Source organism: Chaetura pelagica, unplaced genomic scaffold, assembly GCF_000747805.2.
Source record: "Chaetura pelagica isolate M959 unplaced genomic scaffold, ChaPel_1.0 scaffold39, whole genome shotgun sequence".
Lineage (NCBI taxonomy): Eukaryota > Metazoa > Chordata > Aves > Apodiformes > Apodidae > Chaetura > Chaetura pelagica.
Window position 1 is genome coordinate 2,862,097 of NW_009954614.1, and position 12,259 is coordinate 2,874,355.

Below are 12,259 nucleotides of genomic sequence, written 5' to 3' on the forward strand. Positions count from 1 at the left end.
GGAATTCCAACCCCACCCTGTTGTCAGAGAAACCTCCAATTGTTACTGCATCAGAAATCACAGTACTAACTGTTGTTAGACACACACACACACACAATTTTCCACACGGCTGCACAAGTGCATTGCTGATTTGCTCATCTGTAGTCTGCTGTATTCTAGCCGTTTTGTTTACTTAATTCCAACTCAATAAGTTTATTTCCCAGACAATAGCTAACATTCTCTTGGAATAGCAACCTAATTTAAAAGTCAAGTTTGGATGCTCGTTGCAAAGGAATCTAATAAAAAACCACAAATGAAGAAGCAGCCTGTTACACAAACATTGTTGGAATAGCCTGTAGAAGGAAGTTAGCGGATGGCTAAAGGCTTGTCAGGCTGACAATTCACTGCACATCTGTGTCTGCCAATGTAGAATTTTCTCAAAATCACCTCTCTAGACACTTCTTTACATAAGACATATTTAACTTATTAGTGCTGTCATTTGGGAATGTGGTCAGCTTTTGAGCAAAATCTTACAGTGTCTCTTAGCATGGATCATACTACAGCTGCCATTTTAGAATCACAATTATTAGGTTTGAAGTTCAAATGATTGGATTTAACTTCAAAGCTTCAAAAGCAACTCCCCAGACAGACTTACAGAATTAATTTTTACTGAGGTCTGCTGGGTAATTTACTGTGGTCAGAGAATCTTCAGTAAAGTAATTACCACTGGGTAATTTTATGGCAACCTGTTGGCTGGCTTCTGCTCAGATAAGACCTGATGGGAAGTGAAGATGCTTCTTCTGGGAAACTATATGTATCTGAGATATTGAGGAAGGATGAGCAGAGTTCACTAACATGCCAGATATGGACCAGAAGTTGTAATTGTCCTCAGAATGTCTTTTCAGCAGTGTGCATGAGGACTTACAGTGTACATAATAAATGTACAGTGTACTCATAAATATGGTAATTTAGAAGCTTTCAAAACTGAAGTACTGCACCTGTGATTCTTCAATGCAGGAACAAAGAATGCATTCTTAGTTTAGATTGAACACAGAAGTAAACAATGAAACTAAATGTCCCTTTGAGATTTGTGTTTATCACTTATAAGAAGCACTTCCTAATAATCAGTGGCAGCTAGGCTGACAAGCAAACTTCAGAGTAAAGCCACAGGGGACACAGGTCTATTTTAGGTTTACTGTTGACAGTAAGGGTCAGAGGAAAAATAAACTCAGCAAGCAGTGTCATGCCACCACAAACCTCTGCTGGCCAAATAGAAACTCAATTACGGCCAAACCTTTCAGCACGACAGAAAGACTTGGACAACTGGGCTGCCCCTGCAGTGCACAGAGCACAACACAGATGAATAGGATTAAGTACAAGTGAGACATAATATCAATTAGTAATAAAAAAAGCTCAAAAGATTGGATGAGCTAATTATCCCATAATCTGGAGTGGGGTACAGTATCCTTACTCCAACAGCATTCCTGTTATTTTAATATTTGAAGTCTGCAAAATTAATCTGGAAAGCCCTGTGAAAAAAAAGACATTACTTTCTCCTCTAGATATCCATTTGGTCAAGCTACGAATACTATGGGTAATCTCTACTTCTGGACTCAACCACTAAAAACCATTACACACACATACATATATTAAAATAAAATAATACATTTTTTATCTTAAAAGTTTAGTTCTTAGCGTAATTTCATGTACTGTAATACTACTGGGGAAAGCTGATTTGATTGTTCCATCACACTAATAAAAGCTAAGATTTTGTAAGAGGAAGGAATAACTTATATTCTATATTGATGTTGCTGCTGGTGGCAGTATTAGCTTTTGTTTTGTTAAGTTTACTTCCTGTTAAAGTGGAGGATAAAACAAGCTGGGTGGACTTTTAAGCACCTCTCTCTACATCTCTCCATGGACTCATTACAAATATCTGTTTCATATAGTCTCATTGTCTAGGACAGATACAATTTTATTGTCTTTCACTAGGCATAAATAAAAACCTGTTATTCCAACCATTGCATTGCTTTCCTTTTTCTCTACCTACCATCCACTGGATGCAAAAACAGTCCCATAATTTCTACTGTTCTGTTGGTTTCCCTTTCTTCGTTTTGTTGTGGGGTTTTTTTGCTTGTTTGTTTGGTGCTTTTGTGTTTCATTTATTTGTTTGTTTCTTGTTTTGTTTGGGGTTTTATTTTTGTTTGTTTGTTTTCTTATTTGGATGAAGCCACAAACATTTTGTCCATTGCCAAGGGCTACTTGCTTGAAACAAAAGCGACTTCTTTTACTTTCAGGCATAGTTATACAGGACAGATATTTAATTAGACTATTAATTATTGTCCTTTTTTTCTAACCTTTGATGATACACTGATTACTTTTATCCAGGTACCGCAAATAAAATTTGTCAGATTTTAGGAAGGTGTTTAAAAACTAAGCACAGTTCTAGTGGGTAATGCCCAATCATTGTGCATCCATTCTTTCCCAAATTGATGCTCATTTGTTCTGCTCTGTTTGACCACTGTAAGATGCTTCCTTATCATCTTTTCATAGCTCTCTACTCATCTGAAATAACCTTAGGACATTCAGAACAAGTGCCCTATGGAGCAATGCCACACTACTTGGTTGTGATTTCAGAGCCACTAGGATGTCAAATTAACAAATTCTCCTGACTATTTCCATGGGGTCCCATAATTCATCTGTTTTGTCAGCACTATTTTTTGCAATGCTGTCAGGTGGCATTGAGGATATATTGGGTCAGCTCACATTGGATCATGTGAGTATGCCTCTCATTAATACAAATAGGATGCTTCTTGTATGTTTGAAGTCTTATGGATTAATGGAAAAAAGCCATCAGGTTCCAGTGACTGCAGTAATACCCCCAATGACAGTGAAAAGCACCTGGAGAATACAGTCAAGGGCCCCTTTTCCAGTGCTGTGTTCCAGTGCTTCCATCCAGAGGCTTTAGGATTGCTCTGGTAAATCATCCTTCTCTTTTTACATCAAGGCTCTCTGTTGAACCACATCATAAATTCCCTTAATCTCCTTCTCTTTTTATAAAATTTCCTTTAGAAACTTGCCCAGTGTATGACTTCTGAGTATGCTGACCATGGAGACGTAGGTGGTAAGAAAAAGGACAATAATAGCCTGTTCTTAGTCTACTTGTCACCAGTAATAAAATACTGCTTTTTCCATGCTTTTAAATGATAGTTCCATCCTTTATTCTAAAACTGAGCTTCTTTTGGCACATTTCTCACTTGTCTTTCCACGTATAATGACTCTATACTCATGCTGGAGAATAGTAAATTGATTGGTGGAAAATTAATGGAGCAAGCAGGAACAATAAAGAATAATTACTTGCGCATTGTGGCTTTTGAAAAGTTGGCAGTCTTGGGGGGTAGAGGGGGAGCAGAAACATAAAGCACATTAGTAATCGTAAACGACCTGCACAGTTTGATTTTGTTCAGTGAATCCACACAAAAGAGAGAAGCTTGTTCAAAACATGAAGCAACAGGCATAGAGGAAGATGCACCCTACTGCTATTTAGCAAGGTAACATCTTGCTACCTAGGGTTCAAATGAGAAGTACAAATATTCAATAAGCTTTATGTATGAGAGGCCACAGCAAGGATGCTTTGCCTTACGATCTTGTGATGCTCAAGCAAACCAGAAACCTACTTTTACCTTGAATTACATTACATTGCAGCCACTGTGACTCAGTTTAAACCTTGTATGGCTGTCCTGTTTCTGTGTATACTAGTATATCCAATTTGGTTCATCTCCTGTAGTGCTAACATCTCAAGAAGGGCACTGAAGGAAGAGCAACCAATTTGGAATGGAAGGCATGGGCCAGCTCAGTGTCTGATGGTTGTGGGATTTAGGATTCAAGGAAGTAAAGCTTTTAGGGCTTTGTGTCTCTAGTATGGATGCCATTTGAACATGCTAGGGGAGGCAGCATTTAATACCCATTCAGTGAAGGCTTTGATTTACCTCAGTAAAATGCTGCATAGAATGTTTTAGAAAACAGCTATTTCCAGTACATATTGCTTGTGGATGCCAACTGACACCTTAATTTTCAGACTTTTTTTTTTCAGACGGCATTTTTAGCAGTGACAGCTTATATGCATACAGTGCTTTTGCCATTTCAGCATTTGATGTGCACTATAAGCCTTAGAGGCTTACAAAAATATCCCTGTTTAGCAACAAGTTATATATGCCAGCAGTCCTTGACATATCTCCAAAACTAGTTGCTGTTACTGGAAGCTTGTCTGTTTTATGTAAAAGCTTGTCTGCTTTAGAATAGGACCCAAGTTGGGTCCTTTGATTAACCCTACACTCAAAACAGATCCATAAAAGGTCTCTCCCCTTCACTTCGTCTGACTGTTTTCCAGATTCCTATTTTTGCTAGGTGGCAATCAAGAGTTCAGGTGTTCTGCAGAACTCCAAACAGCTGTACCCTAAAGAATGGTGAATATAATGCAAATTAATACGAAAATGTCATCTGATGCTGAAAACGCATTTTCCTGAGTGTCTCACAGTTTGTAAGTGAAAAAAAAAATGAACCAACCGAAAAACTCACTCAAAGAACAGCATGACTTCAAAGCAGGGCACACAGATACATAGGCTGGTGCATTCAACTTTGAAACAGTGCATTGCAGAAAAGTTTTCAGAAATCCTACTTGAAAAAATAAGTCACTATCTATAGATACCAAAAAAAGTGAAGTTTTGATTATCTGGAGGAACATTCTGTATAGAAAATTCCTAAATAGAAATTCTAATTTTGTTTTTTCCTCCTGGACTTCTGTTATTAACAGCATTACACAGTTTAAGGATTTAAAGTTACTGAGGCAGTCTACTGCAGACTTTGCTTCTTCATACCCTTGCTTCAAGTTTTTATATACTTTCAAGGAAAATTAGGAACCGCTATCTTGATTTTTCAGAACTCTTTCACATTGCTACAATGACAAACATAAGACAAATGTATTTCCTCTCTACCATTTCTCAATACAATCTCAAAGGAACTCAGTCTCACAGTCTTTTTACTGGTAAAGTTCTCATTAAACTTTTCAGATTTACTCCTGTAATAAAAAAAAAAATAAAAAAAATCCAAAAAATAGACCCTAACCAACCAAATACAAACCAGAGAAGTTGGCTGAAATAGAGATCTTATCTATCCACATAATGCTGAGATTTTTATAATTTTTCCACAACAGAAACTCTGAAAGAAAATAAAACTATAAAAGCAAGCATATACAACATGTATTACTTACAGTGTATTTCTAGAACCTGCATTGCTATCTGAGGTGTAGAGTTTAGGGACTCATGATCTACTCTGCAACTTAAAACTGCACCATCATCATTGCGATCTGCTAGGAAATCCATTGTGCTGCTGACTGTGAATGTTTTACGATTTGCATCTTCTTCTTTTAAATATTTAACATCTGAAAGAGAAAGTAAACAAACAATTTTTATCTCCAATATTTTTAGAAGTATTCAAGCATCAGAAAGCTAAATTATCTATCACACTTGTTGAAAAAAACATGTCTTTCACATCTGTTTTGATTTCTTTAAAACAAAAGTAATTAGGCTGCTGTTATTCCTCAGTTTGTTCTGATTGTCAAGGCAGGAGGTATATATTACAAAAGAAAATTTCAAAATACTGCACTCAAACAGACCTGCCTTTTATCATAAACTCTTATATGTTTAGGTCCAGATTTGATATAAACTTTCTCTGCAGTTCATTAGAAAAATATGGTGCTTTCCCACCCTGAGCTCCCTTAAGTAGTCACAGTGTCACTAAATATTAAATTTTCCATGTTTATAATACTTTATAGTAATACAATATGGGGATCTTACTGAAACCAAGTGACCTAAGGGTTGCATACATGCAGTCTCATTAATTCTGTGCTTACTTTATTAATTGTTTATTCTGTTTGGCTAGAATTACATTAATTTATTAATTAAACTAGACTAAAGTATAGATACCAATGGTGATGAACAACTGTAAATAGAGTATGCTATAGTATTTAGTGTAATCTACAGACAAGTCCCAAGAAGATGGGAAAGAAAATTGCTTCAAAGAGACCTTCCACTCACTGATTTATATTGTGCTAAACCGGCCTACTGCTTTTGTGCAGATTGAGTAAAAAATCTCCTTGACAGTTTTCAGCCCAGATACTAGTGCAGAAAGCCTACAGATATTCTTAAGAAGTACTCAACTCAGCTCAAGGCTAAGGTTCAAATTCAAAAAGGATACACAGAGTAGATCAGAACTGAAGATCCAAAAGACTGAGTTCTTATTTTAAAAACTTTTAATGCATTATCTGCAATGTGAGATCTTCTTACACATACTTTAGAATTGTTTTACTTGGTTCAAAATACTTGTAATACTTACTGCTTTTAATTTATTTCAGCAAAATAGTAAGCTTGTTATATTTATTTGTTACAAGAAAAACTTTAAAAGACATATATAAATGCATAAACTTATACAATAAATTGCATGGAGATTGCATATGTCTTCTATGTCCTAAAAAAAAGTGAGAGGTTTCAGTTTTACAAATTATACTCAATCTCCTTAGAGAAGAAGATGGCCTAAATAAAATTTCCATGAAATATCCATTTTAGAAAGCAAATCTTAAATGGCTTAAGCTACCTCTTTTTGATTAAAAATACTTCTGGAATCAGAAAGGTGGTCTTTTTTGCTGTCTCCAGATAGATGAAGACACCACATAATTATTCAATTTCCATTTTTCTCTAATAAATCATAATTTCTTACATATGAGCATTTTTGTGCCTGTTGGTTGCTAAGCATTAAGAAATTTCAATTTCTGACACGGTGACTATTAGTACTTAGGGATCTGTAGGTGAGGGAACTATTGACAAGGGCTAAAGCAAAGTTATTATAATCAAACAACAATTGTTTTCACTTATATTTAAAGCAAACACATGAGATTTTGTTCCCAGAGTTAGGTTTCCAAATTTAATAATAAGCGCCTATATAAATATCTTTCTGCTTATAAATAATGCACACATCCCTTTGGTAACTGAATTCAGGTGGAGGACAGACAGCTCCTGAAAACATCAGCAGTTTAATTTCAGTGAGAGGCTGTGGATGCTTAAGCTTTAGAAAAACAAATGCAGTTGATTTCCTAAATGGATATTAGAAGTCTTTCTGTAGATATCTATTGTTTGGAAGAGTTCAACTCTTAGAGTTAATTACCTCGTAAAAAGGATGGTGATACTATTCGATGAACTGTTGACATCTTCATCAACAGAAATACTTAGCTTGACCACTTTATCAGCTGTATTTTCTTAGATGTTTCTTCATAGCAAAATGAAGGTGTGATTGTGATATATGCTAACTGAATGTAAATCCACCTGAGTGCAAAGACCAGTGAAGATCAGGTATTGGGTATGTTACCATACACATTCAGAATACTTACCCAGGGTTTTTACAGAATTTAAAAATATGTCTACTGGAGTCCATTCTTTTATTTATTTTCTTGCTATGCCTCTCTCTCCTAAATAGCCACTTGAAAAAAAAGATTAAAAAAATAAGATCCATTACAGAGGCCCTTTCTCTGGAAATCACTGAAATTAAACAGGTTAGGTGTTGACTGGGTAGAAAGTAGCTTTACAGGGGAGGAACTGGGGGTCTTGAGAACAGTTTAAACATTAGTCAACAGTCTGTCTTTGCAGGGTTGAAAGCTAAAAACCAACTGTCCTGCATTAAAAATAGCATAGCCAGCAAACCAAAGGAAGTGACTTCTCTATTCAGCACTTATGTGGCTGCATCTAGAGCACTAGGCCCAGTTTTGGGCTTTCCCATACAGGGAAGATGTTGATGAGTCCAAATGAATTCAGCCAAAAACTGTAGAGATGGTCAGTGGCTGGAGCATACAAAGTACAAAGAGAGCTTAAAACAGTTGGGTTTATTCAACCTGAAGAAGACTAAAACCATGTAAAGTTGCTGTCTTCAACTACCTAATGCATGGATATCAAGAAGAAAAAGTCAGAATCCTCTCGGACGTTGTACAGCAAAAGTTGAGGGGCAATGAACACAGATTACACCAAGGCAAATTCTGGTTATGTATCATGAAACATCTAAATACAATGGAAATTTTCCATAACAAGAGCTTTCAAATACTGAAATATCTAACCTAGAGGGACTATGGAATCTCTCTCCTTCAGGAGTTTTCAGAATTGAATTGGAGACTTTTAGCAACATGATAGAATCTTTGAACAGCGGTTGCCTTGTACGATCTCTAAGGGCAAACTCTGTGCCCACTTTTATATCTCTGTCAGATAGGTTCACATATAGACATGCTCATATTAACTAATACTAGCTTACATCTCAGATTTATAGGTGTTTGATAGTGAAAATAGCAAATAGAAATTATATAATGTACATAATTCACCATTAATTGTCAACTGTTTCTAGAAGCACATAGATAAAACATCCATACAGAAACAGTCATATTGTAAAAATATAGTTCTGCTGTTTTTACAGGGCAAATATAATTTAATTTTTTTTACATTTAAAATCAAGTTCTGCCATTAAATGGTCTTGGTATCTTAAAAATATTTCATCTTCCTTTTAGAGGTTTATCATGATAAAATGTTCAGTGCCTCTCTGACTGCTTTGTGCATACTAAACATATATAAACTGATTGAAAAGGCCTCAATCTGTTGCAACAAAATACATTGATATTATCTTTTTTATTTCTGAAGACGAATTTTGCCGCAGGGAGGAAATCCATAAAAAATACTGATAAAACCTAAAATTATTTTTTTACATACTATTGTTGAAATAGCATGTAGCATATTTTGTTGAAAAATATCTGTTTTTTAAACAAAAATGTATTTATCTTCTCCCATATTTTTGCTTTTAATAATCTTCTGTTGCTAGAATGCTAACTTGCAGATCACTTTATTAATTTGATGCAGAGACAGAATGAGACAGAACACTAAAGTAAAAGTAAAGTACTCACTATTTCACATTCAGTCTCTCTCATTACTAACACTCTATCAAACAGTATTCCTTTACAAGATGATGATTCCTTTTTTGAGTAATAGCAAAGGAGCTACAATTTTAGAATGGCTTTTTCCCCTTTGATGCAACTGTGAACCCTATGCATCATTTATATTCTTTTGCACCGTGTATAATACACTGTAACACAATTGGATTTACTGGTGCTAGACAGACGAACTCCTAACCTTTCATGTCAGCTGCATTAGCATATAATTTCATATCTATTTTCTCTAGATTTATCATTTCACCTCTTACAGTGCACAAAGCTAATGTAACTTCTGCTGATGCCCCTGCAAACTGGTTAGGTTATTTTATTTCTAACCTTTGAGAAATGGCAATGTGCTCTTCAGAAGACCTAGAAAACTAAACTGAAATGAATGTGCTCTATTCTTTCCTCTTATTTCTGGTTTACTTTTTTATTATTACTATTATTATTCCCTTTACTCTTTCTTTTTCACACCTTCCCCACCCCCTTTTTTTAAAAAAAGCATCCTTTTAGGAGCTGTTGAGAAGTGCAAATTAGTTAAAGAGCCACATCATCAAATTGCTCGCTTGCCTTCAAGTATATGCCAGCTGAAAAAAAGGCAAAGTTACTACACCAGATATTAAAATGTAATTTTTTAAAGCTACATATTTTAAGATTTGTTGCCTTACTGTTAGGCCAACTGTATCAGTGATTCTCCTGAAGTACTGAAACTGCTTAAAGTGATTTTGAATCTTTAAATGTCTTGAATATATATATTAATCCAGTCATCTTTTCTGGATGACAGAATCTACACTTTGCCATGTGTGTTAGCTGCGATGTTAAACTCTTCTTTTTAATTACATTTCATGAGGTGCTGGTTTTCTTTCAGCAATCTCCTCAGATTTCCCAGTGACTGGAAAGATTAGTATTCTGTTTCCTCATTTTCTATCCTTGTTACAAGTGTTCAAACACATTTCAAATTATTCCAGCCTAAAACTCCCATTTCCTTCAGCACATTTCTGCTTTTCATCAGAAATCTAAAGATGCCTCTAGAATGGACTGGGTTGTTTGGACAATGAACTGCAATCTCCTTTATTTACCAATTTCATATCACAGCTCTGTTGTATACATTCATTTGTGGAAGAGAACAATAAAGGAAGATGAATGGATTCTCTAATTAATGCTGTAACTTTGCTTGAGTCACTTTATTGAGCTAAAAAATCCACAATGTCAGACAAATATGGGACAAAGCAGATAGAAGTGTTTTTTTTTTTTAAAGAAAGCTACACAGAAAAGGTGGATTTTGAATCATTTATTGATCTAGTTTTATTGCAGAATGAATAGAGGTGACATGAATAAATAACAATATTTTATCTGTTTTATTCATACTCTATAGTAGGCATCTCAATCAGCTGTGGCAGATGCAACCTAGCCTTCTGTTATAGGAATCTCTCTCCACCCATTCACCATATAAAGGATTTTAAACTATCCCAGCATTTATGGGAACATGTACTAGAAAACTAAGTTTTAAGTAAAGAACACACAAAGGAAAAGAGAAGACAGTAAATAAATAAATATATTTTATATGCAACTCTTTCTTATCTCACCGAATCCTCAAAGGCAAATCCTCACTTTCAGCTTCAGTTTTAGGATGATTTTTCAGTTAAAGCAGACTTTGTCCAAATCCCCTTCGTTCCTATGAAATTCTCCTTATCCTTTTTGAAGTCTGGTTTCTCCTTGCTCCTCACTGCACACTCTCAGCATCCTTGCCTCAGCTGCAGGTTCTCAGTTTCCCAACTAAGACTCCTTTATTTGCTACATCCCAACTCTTCCTCACCAGAGCAGGCACCATAGCTCCTTAACAGGAAGTGCAATCTCCTGTCTCTTCCAGATAGTTCTGCCTCACCTGGTCACTTAGAGAACAGTAACATAGAACTAGTAATTGGCCAAATCAGACATATGTCATATTAGAAAGACAAAAATAAATGAAAAGATAAAATATCTGAGGTGAGTGGTATGTTTGTGATGACAACCATCTGTAACTGTGAAGCATCACAATTGAGTTTTATGCTGAACAAAGTTCAGAGCAGTTGAAAACATCAGTTTACCCTTTAAAGACCACTCCAGTAATCTACAATCTATTCCTTATCTATGTACTATCACTTATTCATTTAACTATTAAATATGATAAACTTTACAAACATGAAACAAAATAAAAAAATAATTCTAGATAATAATAAAAAAAATAATTCTAGATTATAATTCTAGATAATAAAAAGTTTTGACAATTGGACCGAATTACATCAAAGTTCTTTTAAATACCTTTAACTTCTTTGTCATTCTTGAACCATCTGATATCAGCTGCTGGTTTACTACCAGATGTCTTGCAAGTTAGCTGCATCCTCTCTCCCTCCATAACTGGTGAGGTAAATCCAGTAATTTGTGGCTTCTCGGGAACGCCTAAAGAGCAAACAAGCAAAATGTCTCTGATAGTGTCAACTGCTGCCACGAATATATGACCATCTTAAAATTCAATTCTTCATGTGCTCTACATTCTGGAAATAGAAAAATTATTTCCTTGCCTTCTATCAAAATTGAATGTCAGTGAATCCTGTTTCCTATTGCAAATAACCTGTCAATCTGAACTGTGGATTCTAAAGAATTAAAGAAAACAGAAATTATCTCCTTTTCTAAGGATGACAGGTTGCATTGTAAAAAGTATCTTCTCTACATATATTCTGCATACAGGTCTGGTCTGACCTGCTATTATAAGGTTTAAAATGATCTGCACAGCAAGTAGGATGGCAAAGTATACCAGAAGTACAGCTGTGAAAATGAAAGTAAATGGAACAAAAAACCCGAAACAGTTTGGATACAAAATCCAGGGAAAAGGAAGGATGAAAGTAAAAACCAGAGTTATTTTCTCGTCAGAGAACACATAACTAAAAAACCAACAGGTATAATCCCAATTCCAGTGACTATGGAGAATTATTTAGTTGAATCCAAGTTCTTTTGAGGAGATCATATGATCATGACATACTACACACATAATATAACATTTGGAAATAGTTGTTTTTCAATGAACCACGGAAGATTTAAAAAAAAAAATAAAAATTAAGAGAATTAGGGAAAAAAACTAATCAGTACATGTGTAAATCCATTGGACTTACAAAACCACAAGAATATTTTATTTTAAAGTGATACTGATGTCTGTAGTTTTAAAATATCTGAAAATGTCATTGTTATAACTTGCATCTGCAGCCCCTTGACATATTCAGATTTGTG

The 12,259-nt window shown here is 35.1% G+C and overlaps 1 protein-coding gene across 1 annotated transcript in view; it reads right to left on the reverse strand.

The window, feature by feature from the left end:
* The window catches only part of CADM2 (cell adhesion molecule 2), a gene marked incomplete at its 5' end in the record, with an annotated part of 191,978 nt that overhangs the window by 122,778 nt on the left and 56,941 nt on the right, over positions 1 to 12,259 (reverse strand). The window contains 2 exons of the mRNA XM_010005524.1: positions 5,249 to 5,419; positions 11,297 to 11,434. Coding sequence (XP_010003826.1) covers positions 5,249 to 5,419; positions 11,297 to 11,434 — 309 coding nt within the window. The remainder of the gene's footprint in view (positions 1 to 5,248; positions 5,420 to 11,296; positions 11,435 to 12,259) is intronic.